Source organism: Protomyctophum parallelum, assembly GCF_964188405.1.
Source record: "Protomyctophum parallelum genome assembly, chromosome: 14".
In the NCBI taxonomy this organism is placed as follows: domain Eukaryota; kingdom Metazoa; phylum Chordata; class Actinopteri; order Myctophiformes; family Myctophidae; genus Protomyctophum; species Protomyctophum parallelum.
The window spans coordinates 26,693,718-26,720,343 of record NC_139709.1 but is presented as its reverse complement, the minus strand read 5'-3'; the positions used below and the strand labels follow the sequence as shown (position 1 = coordinate 26,720,343).

General features: G+C 45.0%; 1 protein-coding gene across 10 annotated transcripts; it reads left to right on the top strand.

The window, feature by feature from the left end:
* The first annotated feature begins 521 nt into the window (after nucleotides 1–521).
* On the top strand, nucleotides 522–24,077 carry eif4g1a (eukaryotic translation initiation factor 4 gamma, 1a). 10 transcript variants are annotated; one of them, XM_083781140.1, is made up of 32 exons: nucleotides 522–956; nucleotides 3,393–3,519; nucleotides 3,692–3,778; nucleotides 4,007–4,039; nucleotides 4,565–4,585; nucleotides 5,426–5,605; nucleotides 7,405–7,507; nucleotides 8,607–8,758; nucleotides 8,981–9,073; nucleotides 9,614–9,689; nucleotides 9,787–10,725; nucleotides 10,816–10,904; nucleotides 11,036–11,213; nucleotides 11,384–11,517; nucleotides 14,309–14,437; nucleotides 15,082–15,489; nucleotides 15,965–16,111; nucleotides 16,867–17,100; nucleotides 17,228–17,332; nucleotides 17,501–17,845; nucleotides 17,967–18,084; nucleotides 18,544–18,583; nucleotides 18,951–19,045; nucleotides 19,248–19,369; nucleotides 19,501–19,673; nucleotides 19,778–19,903; nucleotides 19,985–20,066; nucleotides 20,215–20,313; nucleotides 20,461–20,604; nucleotides 21,643–21,724; nucleotides 21,928–22,068; nucleotides 22,435–24,077. In XM_083781140.1, exons 2-32 carry the CDS (start codon nucleotides 3,445–3,447, stop codon nucleotides 22,614–22,616), a joined length of 4,932 nt encoding a protein of 1,643 aa, XP_083637266.1. In that variant the 5' UTR covers nucleotides 522–956; nucleotides 3,393–3,444; the 3' UTR covers nucleotides 22,617–24,077. The 10 variants fall into 10 exon arrangements, with proteins under 10 accessions (XP_083637266.1, XP_083637268.1, XP_083637274.1 ...); XM_083781142.1 differs by having other exon boundaries at nucleotides 18,544–18,646; nucleotides 18,804–19,045; XM_083781148.1 differs by having other exon boundaries at nucleotides 18,541–18,583.
* Nucleotides 24,078–26,626: the final 2,549 nt, after the last annotated feature.

Below are 26,626 nucleotides of genomic sequence, written 5' to 3'. Positions count from 1 at the left end.
AAAGTTTAATAAATCAACCCAGAATGTTTGAAAATCTACAAAACTAGCGGTGCTTTAATGAAACTCAGACATTGGGGTATAGCCTTCCGAGGTCACAAAGTAGATGACCCTCACAAAGGGGGTCGGGACGGACAAATTTTAACCCCATCAATTTCTAATAGTTTGAACTTAGAACCCAAATCTGAAAAATAAAATAAAAATAAATAAATAAAAATGAATAAGCACAGATATTATATTTTTTTGCAGCAAAGAAACCTTTAATGGCTGATGGCTCAATATTATGCAACTCCAATAGCCTACATTCAACACGCGCACAGCAAAATAGAGGGACAAGCACTTGCGTCCACAGCAAAAGAGGGGTCCAAAAGAACAGCAAGTTGCAGCATTGTTTAATGTAGTCATTCATTGCAAATGAGGAACCTGAATGTGGCTATACTGTTCTCCTGTGTCACGTGACAAGGGAGCCGGCGTCAATTTTTAATTTTCCCGGAAGTGCCCATGCGACTTTCTGCCTGGGCTCACCGGCTCCCTAGAGGAGAAACATCGCACTATGGCCTCGCTGTAAGCCGACTGAAACGCCCGCTGTGTATATATCTTACCGGCAATCCGTTACCATCGGCGCCTTGATGATGGACCTCCGGTCCAGAGGCTTTTTTCGGGGGCATCGGAGTTGCCAATAGTACTCCTGAAGTGCTATATTACTTGATTTTGTGTGCTGTCACTTTTGCACGCTTCGGGGATTTAAATAGCAAGTGACAGCTACAGCACTCACCCTACTTGCCAGCCAGCCAGCTAGCCTAGCCAGCTAGCTAGTTAGCTCGCTAAGTCAATAGCTAAGAAGGGCACCACTCTCCCTTTGGAGAAAGAGGACAAGAAAACTAAGCCACTGCTTTCAATTAACAGAAGATAGAGTCCCCCGTCTTCCCATCAAATCACACAGACATTATTCATTCCCGGTAAGAAGATTAATTACAGGTATTGTTAACATTTTATTGTTGGTTTATTTAAAAAGAAATTGGCACAGCTTGTTATTAGAGGCCCTGTCGTGTCGGCTGTCAAACCACACAAGGTTAGCTCGTGTTAGCCAGCTATCTCCCCCCTGCTGTGAACTGAAGTGTATGACTTGCCGTTAATTAAATGACTGATTGTGGTTGTGTGTATATTATGTTCAGATTGGGCTTGGGTGACGTTAAGACTCGTTATTCAGCGCGTTCAAACTAAAGTCTAAGGCGTAGGGCTCAGCGGAGCCTGCTAAGCTGATCACGGTGGTGGTCTCATTGAGTCCTGGGTCCTACGTGGAGCTTACAGGCCCAAGGAGCTTCCCTGGGCCTGTTCTGCTGCTCCACGTAGGAACAGATAGAGGCTGTGCTACAGCGCTAACTGTAGCTCTCTTGCCCAACCTATGAATCAACTGTCTGGTTGTTGGCCAATAATGTTTTCCATTTACAATCCACCCGCACGACTGTTGACGCTGCCTACAGCGTGACTGCGTGCACTGGAGCACTGTCGGGGTTTTAAACGGCTCTCTTGTCACTCAGTGCCGGCTGCTGAGAGAACCATATGGTGGCTTTATATTACATGATGGACGCCCCCGTTTAGATCCAGCATGGAGCTGCTTTACAGGCAGCAGCTAGCCTAATGCTAGCCACTGTTCCGGGCAGGTGGATATAGTTTATGAATGACACGTCTGCTACATGGCTTTTCGTCATGAGTACTTTATTGATTCACGATCAGATGCACTTGGCACTTTTCTGCCTGGGACTTGGGTAGTGATACAAGTGTAGCCAGGACAAATGTGATATGGAATGTTGTTTAGACTGTCATCAGAAGAATTTGTTGTCAGGTCTATTTAGCGCTAGCAGGAGGAGAGGGGGGTGTAGGGAAGCCATTGGCAACACTGTAAATGAACTTTGACCTGAGGTATCCATTTTCCTAAATTCACACTCAAATCCTGGCCAGTCCAAATTCTCAGTCACACATGAGCTGTGTTAAATACCAAATCTTAGCTGCTATTTAATTTAAATCTATTTGGACCAAATGAAGTACACGTCGTGACTCGTGATATAAGATACATTGTGTATTAGTTTGTGGTTAAAATATTGAAATAACAATGTGATACAGAGAAATATTTTTGCCAGAGCAGTTTTAACAGCACTGTGTTCTGATAGATGAGCTAATTGTGGGACTGCAGATATTGTTGCTTAGAATTGCAGTGGACATAGTTTTTGGAAATTATTTATATCCCTGCCACTGGTTTAATTTAACATTTGACTCATAATAGAAGTGTATTTATCAGTTGCTGGATACACAGCAAAATGAAAACAGTGCTATGGGAGGGGTCATCATCAGTGTTATCATAGGAGGGCAGGGACATAGACCACACCCTCTTCTTGGCCAGAAATTGTCTCATTTCTCAAGCCTCAATATACTCCGTTTCAAACCTGAACAAAAAATGGTTTATTATGACTTCATGGGATTGTGTAGCCCCTTTCGGGACCCTACGTAAAACTTTTTTGATATTTTGTTTAGTTTTACGTTGGGTCCCTGCTCGCTAGTGTATTTTCGTATGGAAATTCCTAAATGCGGATGTGGAGATTCTCTCTAAAACGCCTCCCCGCGGCATGTGACGCCATTATTTTCCTTGAGTTATTCTTTATTCGGTAACTTTAAGTAGCTATACATCCCGGTGCGAATATCTCCTGTGGCGCGGAAGCCGTTAAGTATTTTTAATCTTTGTTTGACCGATTTGGTCGCTTTATTTCTTCTTGTTTGTTTACCGTTTATTGTACCGCCTCCCGGTGTGCGGTTGGCTTGTGAGGCTACGTCCCTGCCTCTGATCTGCTGTGTCATAGCTATAGCGCCACTAGCTAGCCAGATAGGCGGTACAATGAGGTGTCAATAAACAAGAAGAATCCAAGCTTCCAAATCGGGCAAACATATATTAAAAATACTTAACGGCTTCCGCGCCACAGGAGATATTCGCACCGGGATGTATAGCTACTTAAAGTTACCGAATTCAGAATAACTCAAGGAAAATAATGGCGTCACATGCCGCGGGGAGGCGTTTTAACATGTAAACACGAGCCAGTAAATGTTTTAATCAGGTGGCATGGACGACGAGGAACAGGACCCAATGCACTGGGTCGAACAAATGTCAGAAACTTCAGTAGCATTTGGGTTCTGCTTGGAGGGCTAGGGATTGTGCAGGTTGCGAAATTGCATTTGAAATAGCATATTGCGATTTTCTTTACATCAGCCACTTTCGGTAAAGATGTTATTTTTTTAGTGTAGTTTTACTATTTATTGTGTCATTGACATGTTTTATCCTAACAGAAGTAAGTCAGATTTATGTAGTAGTTTACATCAGCTCCCCCCCTCTCTCTTACCCACAGGCAGGCTGGCAAGTCAGAACCACCCTAATGCAGAACTACAGAAGCACGTGAAATGAACAAACCACCACAGCCTATAACGGGGCCCACATCTGTCCCACACCCTTCCCCCTCCCCTGGATTGACACAGGTGAGAGCCAGTTGTCCCATTCTCACACACAACATTTTTCGAAAAGTGCTATTTTTGAATAGCCAATGCAAAAATCCAAAATGGCACAGATGCTTTCCCTTTAGCAGTTTTGACACTTGCAGGGGGTTTGTTGTCATTTTGTTTCTTTTCCCGGCCCCCCTTTTTTGCTCAGACTGCCTATCCCCCTGGACAGCCCACTTCGCTTGTTTTTGCAACCCCAGCACCTCCACAAATGAATTCTGCACCTCAACCCAGACAGGTATCGCTATGTGCATGTTTAGATGTCCTCCTAATGCTCACTGGTGTCTTAAAACATTTGATGTTTTTTGTTCAGGGTTAGGATTCCTTCATTTTAACATTGGTGTTCTGACATGGCTGTCTATGCTTTTAAAGGCTTTGGTTAAAGTGTGTCTCTGTGTCTATTTGCACTCTCTCTTTCTCTGGCTGTCACTCTTGTCTTCCTGTCTTTCTTTCGCCGTCCTACCAGTTTGCGGCAGGGCCCCGTGCTTTACACCAACAGGTACTAACACTCAGCACTTCTCGATATTGTCCTTATTCCCAGTGTGATGCATGCATTTGTGTTAAATTAATTTGTGTTCATTATTAGTGGAGGTCCTGTGTTTAGTAAGTACAATATTCCTGTTGCTCTTGACATAATAAAACCAAACCAATGTAATAGAGATGCCTATTTCTTTGTGCGATGCATGGTCTTCTCGTTTCACTTCTTACCTCATTGAAGATTTTCGCAAACCATTTTGTAATCAGGCTCTGCTGATGAAGGCTGGATTGAGACCAGCAGACAGGCAACCTTGGATGACTTTATTTACACTAGATGCCCATGTCTTTGTGTATTTGTCTGTGATAGAGTTGCATGTGTTGTAGATGTAGTTTGAGCCTATCACTCTTGATGCCTGATTGATGAGCCGCCGCTGCTGCTTATACTTGCTTATCCGTACGTGCTGTCACCGCTACCTTCCACGTTCTCTTTCGTCCTCATTTTCACCCGTATCTCACTCCCCTCTCTCTTGCTTTCTTGCACGTGAAGGGTGGATACCGAGCACTACAGGTAACAGCATTTTTCTTCTTCCTCCTCTTCTCCTCCTCTTGTCTCTGGTAAACCTCAGTGGCGCTGGCAGGCCGAAATGAAATTCTATACAATTTAGATGCTGTGTAACCCAAGAAGTGAACTTGCACGACACATTGACAGTTGCTGTGGGTGCAGTCCATTCAGTTCTCGGTTGACTAAGCACTGACGTACAGCTCACACACGCACCCAATACCCATGCATCCGAGATGTAGCCTAGTAGGACCCTGTGTACTCCGATATGTTCGCAGTCCACATGGTAGTATGTTTGCTAACCACTTAAAGCAGATTCACACTATGGTCCTGGATGCGCACTCGGGACCACTTGGCAGATGTTGTGGTAGTGTGAATGCTCCGTACCGTTCCCGGGAGCGGATCACCCAAACGTTCCCGGGACCAGATGGAGGTGGTCTCAGGACCGATTGAAGTGTACTTGGATACGGATTGCCGCAATGTGAAAGCGTTGACTACAGTTGAATGAAGTGTACTCGGGTGCGGAAGAATCAAGGCCAATGTGAATCATGGCCAGCGAGGACCAGGCAACCGTATTCGGGAACATTTTGAATCAAACGGACTCTGTGTGAATCCCCCTTAAGCACTATTTTGATGTACGGATGTCACGCGAAAAATAGCAGACCTACAAGCTCAAGTTGCATCGTGACGCATTGTGAGCTTGTAGATCTGCCATTTTCACTATTACATTTTTTCTAATTTTTAAACCTTAGTCATGAACAAAACACACCCCAAATAGCCAGGTTGAAAGTGGTGCCTGACTGCTATTATTCTCTTTCCCCCCTCCGTGTACCCTCTTCTATCCTCTAGCCTTACTATCAGAACAGGCCGGCAATGCCCACCAGTGCTCCCAGGGTCCAGACAAGCAGTGGCCCGCGGCCTGTTGGACCCACTCACGTGTACCAGCCGGGCTCCCAAATGATGATGATTCCCCAGCAGCAGCTCTCCTTTGCTGGCTCCCCTCAGGGCTACTTCATCCCTCCTGGACAGGTTGGTCAATGGTTCATGTTCAATAGGGAAGGTTATCTGCACCCTGAAAGTTAAGCCTAAGTGTCAATGCTTTTCGGCCTGATATGTCATTTATCGGGCGACAGGTCTCACAACACATTTTCACAGAGGCATAAATTGGGCTTTAAGCTTCATATAATGACAACAACATTTCAGTCCAGACTTTCATCAGTTGTGATGCATGATGAAGGTCTATGGGCCGATTCATACTCCTATTTTAGAGCCGAATAAAAGTCGTTTCGGCGCTGTAGAGCCTACAATTTGACGTCATTTGAGGTTCGGGGGGGCGGGTACCGCTACTGAAAATTTCTGACAGCCGAAATCATTTCGGCACTACAGCGCCGAAACAGTGATAAAATAGGAGTATGAATCGGCCCTAAGTCTGTGTCCAAAATGTTTGACATAGAACTATTGGGATTTTAATTTTCAGTGTGTGGATATGCTTCATTTTTTTTGTATTTTTGATATGATTATTTTCACCAGAACTCAATAGGGTTGGATGTGCGCACCATTAACATGTTTTCTTCATGGTTCATATGGTTCAACTTGAGAAAGCCTGGAGGGGAGAAACGTAGTATATACATTGAAATAAAAAAGACTGGGAGCTGAATTATATCGTGTGTGGACATTTCACTTTTTTCTTCATATGGTTCAGCACAACATAGACATATAAAAGTAGACGCCCCTTTCGGCTCTGGAGATTCCTTGCGAAGCACCACGGAGGCATGAGTGTGCGTCACAGATGGGTCACAGTGTGCGTCATGTTCGGGTCTGATACGTCCCGGAAAAGATGCGCTGTGATTGGCCAGTAGTCACTTGAGTGGCAGTGTGAGGTAGTGTTCCGTCCACTCTTCTGGCGTACCAGTATAAATTCTTCCGCCCTCCCGTCAACACACATGGCACCAACGAACTGCAGCAGCCAAAGAGGCATCTATTTTAATATCTTTGCAGCACACACTCTACACAGAGAAGATTGTGTGCACATCTCAATGCCTATATTTAGGCCAGGTGCTGGATGTCAGGCATCAAGGCAAACATCAAGGAAGAGAGAACAGTTTCTAGAGCTCCGAGACTTACTTTATTTAGAGGCAATGTTACGAAGGCTTTCACTTAGAGCTCCATATATGAGGATAACCTATAGTCCCATATATGGAGACAACGGCGATATCCAGCGCTGACATCATATTAATAGAAACCCCAGCCAAAGGTGGTTGCGCGCCGCACATCAGAAAAGGCAGATAGATCCCAGCTTCTAAACCTCAGATACCCACCAACACACTCGGTATCTCCAACGATCCCAAATCCACAGTCTACTGGACCCAAGCAAGACACAAGATGCAGAACATAGGACCTCAACACATACGAACCAAGGTGTCCGGCCTTACAACCCAGACCCCTTCGTACCGTATACTACTCCTACGCTCCGAGGTATCTGGCTTTACAACCCAGATACCTTGCATAGCTTCACCAAGACCACCATTCCAATTACACCTGTTAAACATCCCGGTTTAAGTTCTAATCGGACACCACTGAGGCGATCCCTAAACCTAACCTTTGAATAACAGTCCCTATCGACGTAGGTCTTCATCAGGCAAATAGAAACGTTGCAATTTGTTGCCTAGCCCTAGTATACATTTTACACAAATAGCCAGTCACATTGAACATCGTGCTGTTGACAATGTGGAAACTATGAAGTGGACTGGAGACACATTAAAATATTTGAACTTCATCGTGACCCATACTTGGCAAACAGCGTTTTGTAACCTTTTCTCTTTCTGCAGTATCGAGCTCCATATACTATGGCTCCTACTCAGCAGTATCCGGTGACCAGTGGCACGGCAGGCTTCTATCCTGGCACCAGCCCTGCTGAATACCAAGCTTATGGTAAGTGGCAATGCGCTAGACTCATGCCTGCCAAGCACAACCATAACCACAAGTGATCATGCAACAACCATGAATATTTTTACTCAAAAACCAAAGAGCCTATTGTACATGAGATTTAACTACAACATGGCATTTCTGGTTTGGATCTGTCTATTAGTGGGAAAACCTCCTATGGTAGTGCTGGATGGTTTTGCCTGGCAGGTTGTTGTTGTGTATTGTCTCTCTGGAACAGCAGCACACAGAGGTCTGGCTTGATTTTGCTTCTCAGTTGGTGTTCTTTCTATCTGCAGTCTTCACCTTGACACAGCCTTAACACCCTGCTTTCTCTCGTTCCTCTCATTTACTCATTCTGCATCTGTCTCTTCCTGCCCTCCTTTCCTCTCTTCTCCCTCTCGCTGCCTTCCTCTCCTTTGCGGCGTCGGTTCAGAGCCCTCTCTTGCTGCGAGGGAGAGGCGGGGTGGTGGGGGGAGAGGGGGCGGGCGAGAGAACGGGCGTCTCTCGCTGCACGGTGCTCCTCTCACCTCCCAGCGCTACCCCGGTGAGTAGTGTGTGCTTGTGTGTTGGTCAGCACGCTTCAGTGGCAAAGACCGTATGGCATTCCCTGTTGTTTCCAGTGGTGCTGCTTGTTTGCCTGTAGGATTTTAGTTATGAATTTGTTACCTTTTTACTTGCTAAGTTTGTATTTGTCAGTGCATGTTTTGTGTAGGGCGTAGATTGGCGCTCGGTGTGGCCTCTTCTTTTTAGTGTCTGTTTTGGTGTCCTATTTTACATCCTGTCAGGAATTCACAGTTGTATAAAGACAATTCCCCTCTGAAAATCTCATCCCAGGCTCATCTTTGAACTCACCAACAAGCATGGCCCCAATTACACTTTTAGATTAGATTAAAACCCCCCAGATTGCTTTGCACACCCGCCCCCCTTCCAAAAAAGAAGAAGAAGAAGGAATGAAAAGGAAACGCAAGGCAGCTATTGCTGTTGCGATTACAGCAGAACTGCAAAATCCTGAAGGGAAGTCCGTTTGTGTGTTACTGCATATTCATCCTGGATGGTATAGCTAAGATTTTTTTCTGCCATTTTCTTTCCTCATCTCGCCCTACAGCTGGTGCATACTATCCAGCCCAGACCCAGTACACACCCTCTGTCCAGCCCGCGCCCGTCATGATCAACCCCGTCCAGCAACAGCAACAAGCTCCGCCCCCTCAGCAGCCACCAGCCCAGCCACAAGGCCCGCCCAAGAGGGAGCGCAAGCCGGTAGTGTACCACAACAAAAGGGCAGCGGATGAGTTGACTAGAGGGGACCTTTATTGTCCATTCAATGTGGAACTTTCCCTTTTGCCTCAAAATGACAATAGTGTTCATTATGATGGGTTCACTGCTATAGATCAGTGGGGAGAGGATCGTTTGCATAGGATTGGGATGTGGGATCAGTGTCGAGTGGAGACTTAACCAGTACTTGCCCTGTTCTCTTGATAGATCAGAATACGAGACCCCAACCAGGGTGGACGTGATATCACAGAGGAGATCATGTCAGGTGGAAGGTCCACCACCACTCCGACTCCCCCACAGGTAAGACTTTGCAGCACATGCACCTTTTTGTTGTCTTTTGCTTTTGATGTCCAACGAGCCAAGAAGTACAATCATTTTAAGTTGAACTTAAAAATACTGCCCTGTTGTATTCACTATTGCAATTTCTTTACCAGGCGTATGCATTTTGTTTGTTCTGGCTTACATGATAGGGAAAATATTATAATTAGTATACATTACAAGTACAAATTTCATCAGAATTTTCAAGTTGACTCTAGAATGAGTTTAGAAATTTCTCACTATTCAGTCAGGTCTTGGATTAGTTGTATTTGAAATTTATTTTGGTATAAGGTATGTTGGTTTGTATATATTTATGCATTTGTTTGTTGGTTTATTTTTATTTTTTATAATTGATTTTAAATGTATTTATTATTTATTTATTTGGGGTTGCTGTTAGCTCAGTCAGTTACTGTGTCTCTACACAGACCTATCTGAAATAAAAGCATAGAAATGACAAGAACCTTTCAGTTTTAATCCAACACTACCAATATTTGTTCTTATATTTCAATTCTTTGTTAATAGGTTTCTTCGTCAGAGGGAAGCCCTGTCCAGACCAACGGTGAAGTTACACAGCCCGTCACAGATGTGACGAGATCAGGTGGGCCTTTTGTTCTTTATAATAAAAAGAAATCTGTAAAAGTATGCATTTGTTACCACCTGCATTTAATTCTGTTCTTCAATGTTTGAATGCCCAGATGAAAACATGGAACCTGCTGCTATAGCTGAAACGCCGCCTGAAACCCCACCTGAAACCCCCCCTGAAACCCCCCCTGCCACGGCTGACCAAGAGGTCAAAGCGGAAACGGACACCGAGATGGCCCCGTTGCCCGCTGAGCTGGTCACTCCGTCAGAGAAGGAGGTGCCAGCGACAGAGGTGTCAACCCCGCCTGAAGAAGAGGACGAGCCGACCGCTCGGTCTCCCTCACCTCCAGCACTGTCTTGTCCTCTTCCTCCGTCAGAGCCAGAAGCTGTCGTCGTTGGTGACACAGTGGATGCTCCTGTCAGGCCAGCTGTGACACCCGCAGCTAAAAAGAGCCCTACGAAAAAGGAAGAACCGCAGGTTGATCCGGCAGCAGCTGAGAAGGTACCGGAGAACGAAGAGGAGAACACAGAGGAGGCAAAGAAGAACTCTGAAAAGGAGGCGCCTGCGGCTGTTGTCAAAACGGAAGCAGAGCCTGCAGCGCCTCTCACAGCCGCCGCCGCCCCGATTAACACGGCAACTAGCGAATCTGCTCCTCCACCTACACATATGGTGAGTGAGACCTCCTCTGAGTCTGAGTGTGATGTACAGCCACCAGTCTCCACACATGAGGAAACCGCTGCACCGCAGGTGCAGAATCCTGTCCCCGCCATTGAACCTGAATCCAAACCCGCACCTGAAGTGGCTCACAAAGAAGAGCCTCCTCTCTCCAACGGCCTTCCTCAGGACATGGATGAGGACCTATCCGAGGCTTTGGCAGACACTACAGATTCTCCTCTCGCCAAGTCAGACGCATCTCAACCTCAGGAACCCACACCTGTTGCTGCAGTGGCAGTGCCAGCCCAGGAGAAGACAGAGGAAGAGGGTAAGGAGAAAGTTGAGGAAGTCCCCCCGACCTCTGCCAGCTGCCCTGCAGAGGAAGCTACTATGCAAGGTAAAGCAGTCAAATATCACATTTAAAGTTCTGCTATTGTAATCACTAATTGGATTTTTAACATAAAAACCCTCTCCATCTCTTCACAAGCTGCTGTGTCTGTGCCAAAGAAGAAGAGAAACATGAAGGAGCTGAACAAGAAGGAGGCCATCGGAGACCTCCTGGATGCCTTCAAAGAGGTACGTTATGTCCGTAACATGGCATGTATGCAAAGATGAGGACAGTACATGGCAGCACCATCCGCATGCACTTAAAATTATATATAATGACTTCATATTGAATCGTCAACTTGTTATTTTGTCCCATCCAGGAGCAGCAGGAGGTGAAGACCGCCCCCGAGCCCTCATCCACTCAGGCCGAACCTGTCCCCGCCGCTCCGGCCGCTCCGGCAGCCCCCGCTCCAGATGAGACCTGGGAGGAGAAAGAAGACAAGCAGAATGCAGAGACTGACCCACCCACCGCTGAGCAGAAGTATCAGTACAAAGAGGGTGTGTCCTGGGTTTAAATATTTCTTAGTTTGTCAAGTCGTGCCATGACAGTTAAATTCAGTGGGCAGCATAGCTTTATCTTTGTGTTTAAAGATGGATCTGTCGAGACTTGACTGGATGGACCCTTCCAGTGCAAATGTCTCACACTGTGTGTTCTGCTATTCCTTCAGAGAATTGGAAGCCAATTGACCCAGAGGACAAGAAGCGGTACGACAGGGAGTTCCTGCTGCGCTTCCAGTTTAAAGGCGCCAGCATGCACAAACCTGAAGGATTGCCTGCCATCAGTGATGTGGTACTGGACAAGGTATGTGGGCATCTGCACACAGTTACATCATGTGAAAGTAGTAGCACAAAAATGTTCTGTTTTTGCAGCAGCAAAAAATGCAACAGCATTTGTCCTTTTATTAAATTGGATGATGATCTGTTTATCTTGCGTGTTTCATGAAAAATATATAAATTTGTTAGTGGAAAGAAAATAAAGTAGTGGCAGAGTAGGGCCTTTTAAGTCAGAAATGAAGACAGAACATTGTAAATCTCAAGCTTGCCCTTATCCACAATCTGCCGCCAGAGGGGGAGTTTGGCCCGAAATGTGTTCAGTGTATCCGTGCTTGCGAGAAGATTTTAATTCATTCCTTGCATTCGCCTGTTCAGTTCATTCAGGTGGTTAAAATATCAGCCATGTAATGCTAATCTTTCACACTAGTACTCGTATGCAAACAGTTCTGCATATTTGGATTGCAGTCAGCACTCGGCAGACAGAAAGCGTTGATACACACACGACAAAACGTTTCCTCTGGACTTCGGTGTGGAACAGCAGCGTTTTATGTTCCGCCCCCATTTCCTCGCACAGAGTGGCCAACAGCAGGCTTTTCAATTGTCTTGCTTTTATAAAGTTAACGATGCTTACCACATTATACAACACAACTGACGGGTCTTTTGGTAAAGTCTTTGCAACCAGCTCCTCACGGTGAAAAAATACAGTGCGCAACCATGCCGTCGGGATTCTCTTTCACTCTGCTTACAAATCCCTTGTATCGCCCGGCCATAGCTGCGGCCCCATCGAGTTCCATTGCCCCAAATACTCTGATGTGACCCAGGCGAGTAGCCTACAGGTGATGGCCCCATGTAACAAACTAAAGCCATAAATTAGCATTTCTATGGCCGAGGTTCGCTTCACTGAATGGAGTCTGTGGCGATGGGCAGCAACAATGGAGGCAGCCCAGTAGCTATTGTCAGGGGAGGGGTTAGATTAGAGGGCATCGCACACACCACACTAAAGTGCCACGTCACACAGGTTGGGACACTGGTCTAGCCAGCCTGCTATCTAATCTGTTACATGAAACAAAACTAGTCTTGTAGCTTATACAGTTTTGCTGCTGCTGCTTTTTTCTTTTTTTAGGGGGAAATAAATTTGTATTGTAGATGGTAGCTAACATTAAGTAGCTAATAGTAATTCCAGTAGTCAGTGAAGCAGCGGTATGTACGGTATGTATGGGTGTAGCCTCTTTCCCATGGGAAGAGGGATTGCAGTCACTGTCCAGCACAAATGAAGGGGTTTGACGTATTGGAAAACTAAAATCGTCGAATATGCCAGTCCATGTAATTTATCACATGAAATTAAAATTGCAGTAATATTTTGAATGCCTCAGTTGATGTTGCACAACTGTTTTATACTCTTAAGGTCTGTGCCGACTGCTGCGTTTTTCAGATTAGTTTTTTCCTGCGCTTTTCTGAAAAACGGCAGCAGTCTGCAAGGACTGTATTAGTATCTATTAGTATTTTACTAACTTGTAGTTACACTTTAACAGTTTAATGAATGGGTTTTTTATCTATTCTCAAACCTTTTTATTTCAAGGACCCCCATAACAAATGGCACACAGGTCCATTTGGTTCCATTTGTATACTCAGAGTTATAGACCTGTAAGGGTCCGTTTGGAACCCCCCCCAAGGAACCCTGAGAAGACCCCACTTTGAGAACCACTGTCCTAGATTTTTTGAGGGGCAATATCCCCTCCTATGTACAGCTTTTGTCCAAAATATCTGCAACAAACATTTACGTCATCTGGTCCCCACACGTCTCATATTTGCCATCAACAATACAAGGAGAAATTAGGTCAAACATCCGCAACACAAACTTTAAATGCCATTGACAATGAAAGGAAATTTTACGTCATCTTGTCCCCACATATTTTGTCTCCACCAAATATGACGTACATTTGTGGCAACAGGCATTCTGATTAGCCATTGATAGCCAGTATGAGATGATTAATCATGATGATGATGATAAGAGTGCCCCATACTTCACACAGGTGTGATTTCTCATTTAATTACACACTGGTATCGGATCGGTACTCGGTATCGACCGATACGCAAATTATGGGTGTCGCCGTCTTGGGAAAGAAAAGTAGTATCGTAATGGTATCGATGGTACCTACATCTCTAGTTTGAAAAGAGGTGTCTGCTGTATGTCAGCATGGCTATTATTTGCTTACAGGCACTAGGCCGCAGCTATGCATGTATTAATAGAGCGCCGAAGTCCTGTCGTCACTCGCTCATCCCCTCGATTCCCCTGGTTCATGGAAGAAATTTCTCTATGGAGAATAACATGGGGTCATCTTAAATGACCGTTTGCGACAGTCAGTCACTCATATATGATAGTCTGTTTCTAGTGAAAATTTAACTAATTCAGTAGCGGTGATTCTTCATATCCATATGAGTGAAACGGCCGGGATGACATGTTTATTTTTCAAACGCAGTTCTTATATGAGGCGATCTAAAATCCCCCTATGGGGATTACAGTGCAAGTAAAAAGTACATGAACCCATGGATCAGACTTCGGTGCTCTATTCACAACAACATGGCCCTGAGTGCGATATTGCTTTAATAGAGATGTACAGTTCTACAAATCAGGAATGCGAGAAAAACGATTATGATTTCATTCATTTGTTTCATTAATTATCCTGCTCTGCCAGCAAATGGTCCTTCGGGACTCGGGACATTAACAAAAAACTCCAGTCTGTTACTCCCGGCTCGGTGTGTATAACATTCAAATAATGAAAACAAAAAACATTCTTCCTCTCTCTGTACTTCTGTAGGCCAATAACACTCCACTACGTCCGCCTGACCCCGCTCGCATGATGGCCGCCGCTGGTCCTGACTTTACTCCTGCATACTTGGGCAACATGGGAAGACAGTCGACAGGAGGAGGAGGACCCCGAGGCCCGGTAAGAGTTTGTTCGTTCTCGCCTCTGAAAGATTTTTGTCCTTTTGTGTGCGGGTGATATTCACAGGGTTTCTGGCTCATAGAAAAAACCTGCTTTCTCTTTGTATTCATTTAATCCAGGGGTTCCCAACCTTTCTATTGTCACGGACCGGCTGACGGTTCATAAAATGTTTGCGGACCGGCAAAGGGGGGGGGGGGGGGGGGGGGATATTGTCGAGCGTCATCATACCAAAACCTAATGTTCTCACGGAACACAGTTGATTGGCCCTTAATTTGGGTACCCGCTGCTATATCACAACATAATGTTATATCATTGACCTAAATGGCTTTATATCAACAATGATAGTATGATTTAAAAAAAAAGGTTTCAGAAATTACTGTATGTGGAAAACTTAAGTTAAACATGCAGAGTGACACATTACTTTACCTGGGTAACATTATCTTCTGTTCTGATACTTGAATGTTTTGACATGAAATACTGTACCATCACTGTATGGCGTTTTGTTTCATTAGCGCGATCGTGACAAAATGGGCTACAGCTGCACAAAGTGACTCGCTGTGAATGATGACGCCGATGTTTTTTTTTACTACTTTTTTTTACTTAATCCCTCTATTTTACCTTTCCTTCATGCCTCCGCTGCTCAGCATCAGCCGATGCCAGGTCAGCGTCGCTCGCAGCAGGGCCAAAGGAAAGAGCCAAGAAAGATCATCACCATCAGTCAGTCACTCAACAATGACGTGCAGCTCAACAAGGCCGAGAAGGCCTGGAAGCCTTCGGTGAAGAAACCACGGCCGACCCGCTCGGAGGATGCAGAAAAAGAGGAAGTCAATCTGGATGAAAATCAGAATACGGCGGAGCTGTTCAAGCGTGTCCGCAGCATCCTCAACAAGCTGACCCCACAGAAGTTCCAGCAGCTAATGAAGCAGGTGATGGAGCTGACCATCGACACGGAGGAGAGGCTCAAGGGGGTCATCGACCTCATCTTTGAGAAGGCCATCTCTGAGCCCAACTTCGCCGTGGCCTACGCCAACATGTGCCGCTGCCTTATGGGGGTGAGTTGTCGTCCGTCATCGGTCTCCAGTTTATGCCACGTGTCTGGTCCACTGATTGCTACTGATGGGATTGAGCAACCTACGAAGCATCAACCACACATCTCTGATGCCTGATTTATACTTGGTTGGTTGCTCATCTTGTCGCATGCACTACAAATGGCTGATCTACAAGTTTACAACACGTTACAGTGTGACGGGTTGTGAGCTTGTGGATCTTCAATTTTCAGTGTGCAACTAGGTATCTCACAGTACGTTTTAACAGCGGGCGAACAGGCGATGGTCGAAAAGTGGGCGGAGCAATGTCGCACGAAAAGATAAAAATAATTAATCTTTTCGGGCGATGTGTCAGCCGATGCTCGCCCGCTGTTAAAAAGTACTGTCACTCTGTGCCATGTCCGCTCGCCCAATTGGTTGTCTTTTATTAGACAAGATAACATTTGTGAGTAAAATGTGTATCCTAACATGATGTCCCCAGCTGAAAGTCCCCACCACAGACAAGCCAGGAGTCACTGTGAACTTCCGCAAGCTGCTGCTCAACCGCTGCCAGAAGGAGTTTGAGAAGGACCAGGACGATGACGAGATCTTCGAGAAAAAGCAGAAGGAGATTGAGGCTGCTAAACCTGTGAGAAACACTTCCCTGTTTAAAGCCATCTTTCCATCCCAAGTGGTTTTAATGCATATTTCTGATGCATCTCATTTGATGCATCATATGGTTATGATTTGATTTGTGGTGTCATAGGATTATTCCAAGTTCCACATTAAATTGTCAACAGTGATGACTTCTGTTGAGCCATGTGCCACTGAGTATAACTGATGGGACTGAGCAGCTGAGGAGACCAATCTTGAAACAGGCTAGCACTCTGGCAGTTTTAACAAAGCTACAGTAATATGTGGCTGGCTGTCACCTTGACCAATAACATTTATCAATCTGTTCAAGGAACTATTTTATACAGTCATTGAATCCATTTAATGAACATCAGCTATTGGGTTTGGGCATGGAAATGGACCACATTTTTATTCTATCTTAGATATTATATTTAAGATTTGCGTTGGACATTTGGATGAAAACATAACTTTTCTTTTTTTTTCTTTTTTTTTTAAGATATTTTTTGCGGCTTACGCCTTTTATTGAGTTTTTAAGGGACAGATAGTAGGCTGACAGGAAACGGGAGAGAGATGGGGGGATGACATGCAGTAAAGGCCGTGTCGGGTCCGGGAGTCGAACCCGCGGCACACTGCGACTGGATTACCAGTCCGGTACCCAGACCGTTACGCTACGGCCTGGGCCTGAAAACATAACTTTTGGCACCCATTATGATGCACATAAATGTTTTCTTATTTGTTATTTCTAATACATTTATTTATTTCTGATAAAAGGAGGATCAGGAGCGCCTGCAGTTGGAGCTGACCGTTGCCAGGGACCAGGCCCGCCACCGCTCGATGGGCAACATCAAATTCATCGGCGAACTTTTTAAGCTGAAGATGCTGACAGAGGCCATCATGCATGACTGCGTAGTCAAACTACTGAAGAATCACGACGAAGAGTCTCTGGAATGCCTCTGCAGACTGCTGTCCACCATTGGCAAGGACCTCGACTTTGAGAAAGCCAAGGTAGCAGAGCATATGCATGTCCCCACACAGATGCAGACACGCGTATACACAAACACTACTGTAGCAGTTTTGCTTTTCTGCTAAACAGAAGTTTCAGTGTCTCTCTATCTCCGTCTGTCCCTCGCAGCCTCGAATGGATCAGTACTTCAACCAAATGGATAAGATCATCAAGGAGAGGAAGACCTCATCCAGAATCCGCTTCATGCTACAGGATGTCATAGACCTCAGAAAGGTAGGATAGAATTAATACATTATCAATTAAATTGCTGCCCTGGTTTCAAACTGGTTTCAAACAACATGCCCTGTTGAAGAAACGGGACATAACTCATTGTTCAGCCTCCTGTCCTCATTTCAAACGTCAAATAGTTTGAGAGATGTTCTCCCCCGTGTTGCTCCATAGTGTTCATGGGTACCTCGTAGAGGGGACCAGGGCCCCAAGACCATCGACCAGATCCACAAGGACGCAGAACTAGAGGCACACAGGGAAGAGATCAAGGTCCAGCAGCAGATGTTCAACCAGAAGGACGGAGGAGGACGAGGAGGAGGAGGGGGAGGAGGAGGAGGCAGGATGGGAGGAGGCATGGGGGGCCGTGGCTCACACAACCAAGGGGGTGGCCGGGAAGGTCGGGAAGGCCGGGAAGGAGGTGGCCGGGGTCAGCAGCCCCAGGATGAGGGCTGGAACACTGTGCCCATATCCACCAAGAACAGGCCCATTGACCCTTCCCGCCTCAGCAAGATCACAAAGGTATGTGTACAGTACCTTCATCAAGCCCAGGCTGTAGTAGTGTATTGTGTATGCACTGTGGTTTTAAATTGCCATTCCTCATCTATTGGCCTAAATGATTGTATCTTGTGTTTGCTTCTAGCCTGTTTCTCTGGAAACCCAGCTACTGGGCCCTGCAGGCGGCAAAGGCATGTGGGGCAACTGGGGCAAAGGCAGTAGTGGAGGAACAACCGGAGCCAAACCAGTCAGTGGAGAGCCAGGTAAGATCAATGAAGATGCATTTATCAAGAACCAAGATAGATTTTGTCCCTTACTACAGTACATTATCCCCTGACAAGCCCCAATGATAATCTGTGAAGGGTTTTAGTACATGTTGTTCATCTACCACTGGGTTGTTGGTTTTCGGCACTCTGTAATCTTAATGATATTATTTGTAGTAAAATGTATCCAAGCCACTGTCATTTTAACATTGGTCATTTGACCATGGACCTGGCAGGATGCCTGGTGGAATGACCACTAGCATCATTGCTGAATCTGCTTACACCGCTGGTTCTTAGCTGCCTTACTGTAATGCTGCTAATGCAATATAACTAGAAGGTAATTTAAAAGAAAGAATAATAATACTGGATGTAGGTACATAGACCCAAAGTGAGTCTAGTATTGGTCTCAAAGATGGTATCAGTTTCTTATGGTCATTCATCTGCTCTGTTCTACAGTAGCTGCAGACTCGGGTCGTCCAGCCACCAGCACCGTTAACCGTTTCTCGGCCCTGCAGTCTGGTTCGTCGTCTTCCGCAGACTCGGACCGCAGAGTCCCACAGAGGTATTTATTGACAACAGAGCCCTAATCTTCAAGTCCTCTCCCGTGTCAATCTCCGTTTGGTTTTGCTGCTTCTCTTTAAGTGTGTTCCCTCACTGTGTTTCTTCACCATCTCCAGTATCCGCCCACTTCATTCTGAACTCTGTTCCTTGTCCCTCAGATCCAGCTCCAGCCGTGAGCGTGGTGGAGAACGAGACCGAAGTGACAAGGATAGGTTTGACCGCTTCGGGCGCGACGACACCCGTCCGCCCATCACCAAGCGCAGCTTCAGTCGAGAATCTGAGGATCGCAGCCGCGGGGGAGATGGCCGTAGCTCCACGGAGCCTGTGCGCCGCGTGGCCAGCATGACTGATGACCGGGACAGAGGAAGCCGAGACAGGGCTGCCAGCAAGGAGCCTGCAGGTACAGTATAGCCAGCACCAGAAACTCAGAATTTGGGGCTTGGCGGGCTGCAGATTCTGTATGGCTTTGTGGAATGAGAGAGAGGCAGAGTTGTCATAAAGCCCAAAGCTAAAACAAGTGCTATAATGTAGAACTGTGCACATAATGAGATGAAAATCCATAGAGGCATGGGATGACACTTACATTTGTTCCCCCCCCACAGTGAAGCGTGAAAACGCCCCCACTCCTCCCCCTGCTCTTTCCAAACCTGCCTTGAGTGAAGAGGAGTTGGAGAAGAAGTCCAAAGCCATCCTAGAGGAGTATCTTCACATTAATGACTTGAAGGTACAAAACGGGTGACCGTTTGCACTTATTATGACAAATTACCTTCAGGCTGTGTACAAGTATAGGAGGCTGCGTTTTTTTTAATGGCCATGTTGTCTTCTGATTCCCCCTCTCCACTCTGGGTACTGTAGGAGGCATTGCAGTGTGTGGCGGAGCTCAACTGTGCCTCGCTGCTCTTCGTGTTTGTGCGGAACGGATTGGAGTCGACACTGGAACGCAGCACCAGCGCCAGGGAACACACAGGCCTGCTGCTGCAGCAGCTCGTCAAGGCAGGAACGCTTACCACACAGCAGTACTACAAAGGGTGAGAGAGAGATGCGGGTCATACCCTGCACATTCATGTATATCACAATGAGTTAGAAGAAATGACTTGAGGTGATATTGAACCGTCCTTGCTGTGGACTGTAGGCTACAGGAGATACTGGACGTGGCAGAGGACATGGCCATAGACATCCCCCATTTCTGGCTCTACCTGGCAGAGCTCATCACACCCATGCTTCACGAAGGATGCATCCCTATGGGACCGCTCTTCAGGTGAGGCTCTGACTGTAGACCTTATCATCATCATATCTTCTAAACCGGTGAGATCTTAATTTGTGTGAATTGTGTATTCAGGGAGATCTCCAAGCCTCTAGTGCCTCAGGGTCAGGCTGGTGTGCTACTTGTCCAGATCCTCACCTTACTCTGCAAAGGAATGGTACGTGACCATCACCCAAGACAAAACAAATCTTTTGTACTTGGCAGAAAGAAATAATTAATGTTACACAGTACTTTATTATCACTGACCATATCCACAACATTCTACTTGTGTTTGTGTTGATAAAACAAATTATCGTTTCCACCAGACCCATAAGAAGGTTGGAGCTATGTGGGCCGACGATGCGCTGGACTGGAGCGACTTCTTGCCTAAGGATGAGGATGTCAACAAGTTTGTGACAGAACAGGTCTGTACAATAATACAACAGTAAACAGTCCATCTCCAAACTAACATTAAAATGGAAACGCAAACTGCTGAACTTATATGGGTTGTTGGTTGAAGAGGAATCTGTGTTGATTGATGTATCTGTGTGTAACCTGTGCACCGTTAACAGAAGGTGGAGTTTACTCTTGGTGAGGAGCCAGCGGCTGAGGAGCCCAAGAAGAAGAAGGTACTGACTGCAGAGGAGCTTGGCAAACATTTTGACCGACTCATCCAGGACAAAGCCAACAACCAGCGGATCAGAGACTGGATTGAGGTGGGTACCGGTGTTGGGGATGTGTGTGACTAATAGGGGTGTAAAAAGAATCAGACCCGTCTGAAGTGAGTGGTACTGTACTGTACAAGCCCTCTGATTCTCGCTTTTATGTTTTAGATTATTTTTCTGGTTACAGTTACAGGAGGTTTCACTATATGGTGTTTGTGATGTTAAATGTATCATAGTAAATGTCATTTTCAAGTTTCTCCAGTCATTTCAGTTCAGCTGAGGTCTGTCTGTCAACGAGGATCCAGCTGACCCTCGTTGACAGACACTCGTTAATATTACTTGCATCAAGGCAACTCTTTTGCAATACATGTGTATGGGTTTCTGCATACTGTGCATGTGTGGATTTTTACTACCAGCTAGCCTAAGCCTACCAATTTTATTTATTTTACAGCCGTTTTTATTTTAATGTATTGTTCTGGTAACTGAGTGAGAAAAAGTAACTTGAGTGTCAGACTCACTCAGAAGTTAAAACGTTTTGTACATGTTGTATTGGATTTACCTTTGTTGATCAAACCTTTACAATTATAAAAGCGTTTTACTAAAATACTCTGCTTTCATGACACAAGACTGGAGTACATCATGCTGAAATCCTATGTATTGAATCAAGAATCATTTTGAATAGAGAATCGGGCGGGAAAACGCTTTTGGATTGAATCGCGACCCCAATAATCGGAATCTAGTTATTATTAATATAAAGAAATATGTGTATATTTGTTTAATAGACCTGCATTAGTAAGTAAGCAACAGCTGGCAGTGTGAATAACTGCCCATTTAGTTTAAAGTAGTATTAGCATATACAGTATTTTGGTTGTAACTAAACATCAATCACAGATTTTTAAATCTGAAATTGTACTTTGGAAAAACGATCTGTTTGAGTGTTTGGTGTGTCAAGAGGTGAAACGACCTCACTATATTATACTATGTGAAATAATGCCATTCTGGGCTTAATTATTCCAGCAAGTACACAGCAGGGCAGTCATGTAATTAGTTTTCATTTGAATATTCACCTGTTTTGTTTTCCTCATCCAGGCTAACGTAGATGAGCAACAGACTGTTTGGAACCACTTTGTGCGTGCTCTGATGACATCTATATGCCAGTCAGCCATCATATGTAAGTATGCCTGAAGTTGAGAATACAAAGTAAAATCCTCAGTGAGTATACAACTGTAGCCAAATGGTGCCTTACATTTAATGCTCTTTTGGGATTTTACTGTGTATGGGAGTATCCATCGAGCCCCACACCGGCTATTTATTTATTTTATTTTTTAACCAAGTCAATTTAAATGAACCACCATTTGTTCCTCCTCCCTTCAGGCGAGAACCCCTACAAGGTGGATGTAGATCACATCACCCAGAGAGCCAGTCTCCTGCAGAGATACCTGAGTGATGAGAACAAGGAGCTGCAAGCCCTCTACGCTCTCCAGGCTCTCATGGTGCACATGGAGCAACCTCCTAGTGAGTATCGCCGACTCCCCTTATCAATAATAAGTACTCCTTAACATCCGTTTATTTAACTCTCAACCATTTTAATTTCAAGGACCCCCATTTTGATATCCATTAGCCCATGGACCCCCATCGGGACCCTAATCTACTCCCAGTGTTAAACTCTGAGAGTATTCCATTTGTACTCCGTCACAGACCCCTAGCGGTCCCCAGACCTGACATTGAGAAACGGTGTCTTAGAGTACAAATGCAACATTGGGCTCCCTTTGTGTGCACTCAGAGTTACAAATGAACATGGAGAACTTTACTGTCTAGCCGGTTAGAGCCAATATGAACGTCATCCGCCAACCCTCTTCCTGTCTGTCCCTCCCTGTCTAGACTTGCTGCGGATGTTCTTTGACACCCTCTATGACGAGGACGTCATCAAAGAGGAGGCCTTCTACAGGTGGGAGTCCAGCAAGGACCCTGCTGAGCAAACGGGCAAGGGCGTGGCCCTGAAGTCGGTGACCGCCTTCTTCACTTGGCTCCGTGAGGCAGAGGACGAGTCTGACAAGGACTAGGGACTTCCTGAATGCTGTGCCCACCCCTCCTCCCTAAACCCACACCCCTCCTTTAGCTAAGGGTTGGGCTTTGCAGCAGGCTGTGGAGAGACATGAACTAATTATATATATCTATATATATATATATAAATATATATATAGTATATATTGCCTAAGAGGCGGACTCACTCAATCCTCAATGAGGGTAAATGTTTAGTTTTGAGAGAGGGAAACTTGACAAACAATCACTTCTCTATTTCCCTCTCCCTCCCTCCTAGTCCTTCCCCTCTGTCTCTCTTTCTCTCTTCCTCATTCTCTCGTCTGCTTGTCAACGACGAGTGTCCTAAAGAAATAAACCTGAGAACTGATCAGCAGGATTGCTTAACTATGCGTGAACTACCCCCCCACCACCTTCACCACACCCACCCTTGTCATTGTGTAAGACATTTCTGACTTCTTTGTGGGAAACGATACAAAATCAACACGCTGCTCTTTTTATGGTTCTTGATGATTATATATGCAACATACTATGTGACACGCTAAAGACGTGAAACATCCTAAAGTGTCACGTAGCATGTTCTTTGGGAATGGCTGTCATTGCCATAATGTGCGTGATGTCCAATCGAACACGGAGCTCTAATGTATTTCCCTCCCCTTTTCTTATTGGAGTGTGCAGCATGGTTGAAGTGCGTTTCTATTGATGATAGCAGTGGGAGAAACGTCGGCAGAGTAAATGGACGTCGATTTGTCGTAATCCGATGGGAGAAGCGGGGTTTAAGCAAAGGTTTTCTTTTCTCTCTTCTTCCTTTTTCCATTTCCTGTTTTACTACAATGGGACCTGTGAGGACTGAAATGTTGAGGACTTGATTGTGACCTTTGATGTTGACTACTCGGGGAGTGGTTGTTTATGCTTCCTCAAAGCCATCGTTTTCTCCCATCCCCAGTAGTCGGCCCTGACCCGACTCTTCCTCCTAACCTCTCCTGTAGGTGTACTTACATGAACTTGTTAGGGGGCTAGATGCTGTCCTCTGTGGTCAGGAAACCCCAAACCACCCCATAGAGGACACTTAATAAATGATAACCATTAAAACTTGAAAACCTACAGAAATTGACTTGATGAAAGAGAAAAGAAAAACAACAGAAATGATCCGAAAGCCTTTTCTACTCTAAGTGGAAACACATTTCAGGAGCGTTCTGTAAATATATAATAATTAAAAAAAAGTTTTGTCAGTTTTATTTTTCAGAAATAATAAACAAATTGCTGATGTAATGCCATGTATCCTTTTCCAGCTGAGGTGGCAGTTGTCCAGATGCAGAGAGGTGCTCTAGATAATCCATTGATTATTAGTTTTATTGGAATATTGTAAATATTTTTGCTTTCTTTATTATTTAAGGAATTATTGCTTCTTTTTGCATCGGAAACTGGAAACATGAGGAAACGGAGCATTGCAAATAAAAGACTTATCATGTTGCTGAGCAGAATTTGGGTAGAACTGTGTCCTACTCATTTGCTGTCCTTTTTGTTACTGGTTGTTTGCGTTTGCCAATATTAGCTGGACTTTACGTGATCACTCAATATTTACAAATTTATGTGATCGAATGGGGTTCATGTTGGGCATTTAAAATGCAGTATGTAGAATAGAACTAAATCTAAATAGTTAAAATATTAGATTTGCTATTGTCACAATAGGCACAATGTGAAATGGTTCTTGATGTGCCTTCGCCATTCCTATAAATGCAGTGACAAAAATAGGCACATTTGTATTTGAGATGTAGAGTCATCATACAGTAGGCTGTCAAACACTTAATTTTACTGAGTGTTCGCCACTCCGCCAGTGTTTTCTTTTTCTCTGACTAAATTACATTTTTGTGTAATAAACGTAGGTGGATAATAGTCGAAACATCTGCAGTTAACTTGCATCTCTAATCATTAACTGAACGTTTTAACAGTTTGCAGAATGGTTACAGACTAAGTTCAAGGAAAGTACAGGTCAATACAAAAACTGCTAAGAGGATAAAAATCTGTCTGAAGTGAGTGGTGCTGTACTGTACTTGTGCTGTACGTACGTACTGTACTGTACAAGCCGACCTCCCTGGCCGTGACAATTGGTGGTGAACAAACGCTATTTTCGTGCTCTCGGATACATGTGGGACACAGCCACACACAGCTGTCTATAGGAGTGGTTGCACCACTCAAAAACTGAAAAAGCATAAACCTAAGCCAGATTCCAATACCCCAACTCTCGGCCACTCGTAGCCCTCCAAGCAGAACCCAATGCTACTGAAGTTTCTGACATTTGTTCGACCCAGTGCATTGGGTCCTGTTGCATCACTACCATGCCACCTGGTACGCGGCCATTCATAAAACATAAACAACATGTTTAGCGCCTGTCTGCGCTCTTTGACAACATTTTTTCGTGTGAGCGTTTCTGAATATGTGAAGTATAAGTAGGCTACCCATACATGCCGCTGCGAATATCTCCTGTGGCGCGGAAGCCGTTAAGTATTTTTAATCTTTGTTTGACCGATTTGGTCGCTTTGATTCTTCTCTTCCTTCCTTGTTTATTGACACCTCATTGTACCGCCTATCTGGCTAGCTAGTAGTAGTGGCGCTATAGCTATGACAGAGCAGATCAGAGGCAGGGACGTAGCCGGCACAAGCCAACCGCACACCGGGAGGCGGTACAATAAACGGTAAACAAACAAGAAGAAATAAAGCGACCAAATCGGTCAAACAAAGTTTTAAAAATACTTAACGGCTTCCGCGCCACAGGAGATATTCGCAGCGGGATGTATAGGTACTTAAAGTTACCGAATTCAGAATAAAAAAATGCCGTCACACGCCGCAGATTCAATCTTAGAGAGCATGTTTACTTCCTTGTTCCGGAATTCCCATACGAAAATATAGTCATGACCAGGGACCCAACATAAAACTCAAAAATTTCAGAAAAGCTTTATGTAGGGTCCCGAGAGGGGCTAGGCCACTCGCTCACTCACGATCGTTGTCGTTGAGGTTTTGATTGATTGATTGAAATATTTATTAACAGTTTGTAGAATTTACAGTACATTTTAAGCACAAACTCAATACAAAGACTGTCAACTGTGAGTGGACGACCCAATTAAGCATTACACTTGTTTACAACAGGGTCCACATTGTTCAATTCATCAAAACATTTAAAGACATACAAACATTTAGAGACATACAAATAGACATTTCTATGTAGCTAAATTCATCATATGGGAAGCAAAAAGGGGAAAAGATACAATATACAGTGAGGGAAAATGGGGTGGGGGGGGGGTGGGGGGATTCAGATTTTACAGAGGCCAGTTTCGAATTGCAGCCATCCGTAGGTGCCCTTTGAGAGCGGTTTTGAAGGAGTCAAGGGATTCACATGTCTTAATGACTGTTGGTAGGGCGTTCCACATTTTGGTGGCATAGGAGCGAAAAGAATTTAGTCCCTTGTTTGTGCCGAATCTGGGTTGTACATGGTTTGTTGTACTCCCTCTGGTGTTGTGGGTGTGGACTTCGTTTACACTAAGGAAGTATTTAGACAGGTACATGGGTATCTTGGTGGTGTATCGAATCTTGTGGACCAGACCCATTGCAAGATGCTGTACTCTGTCGTCGATCCTAAGCCATCCCAGCCTGTCAAAGTGGGCAGGGGTGAGGTGGGTTCGGGGGGTGAGGCCAAGTAGGAGCCTGACCAGTTTGTTTTGGGAGGTCTGGAGCCTTGTTTTAAGGGCCTTTGAGGTGCTGTGGTACCAAGAGGTGGATGCATAGTCAAAGAAACCTTGTACGAGGGCTCCTGTTAAGGTCTTCAAGGTGTTTTTGCTGACCAGTGAGGAGATCCTGTAAAGGAATCTTGTTCTTTGATTGACTTTTTTGATTACGTTGGTGGCCATCTTATCACCGGAAAGATTGGCCTCCAGGATGGAACCTAGGTAGGTAATTTGATCTTTTCGTGTGATAATATTGTCACCCACTCTAACCAAGAAGCCATCTGCCTTGCTGAGATTACTATTTGATCCGA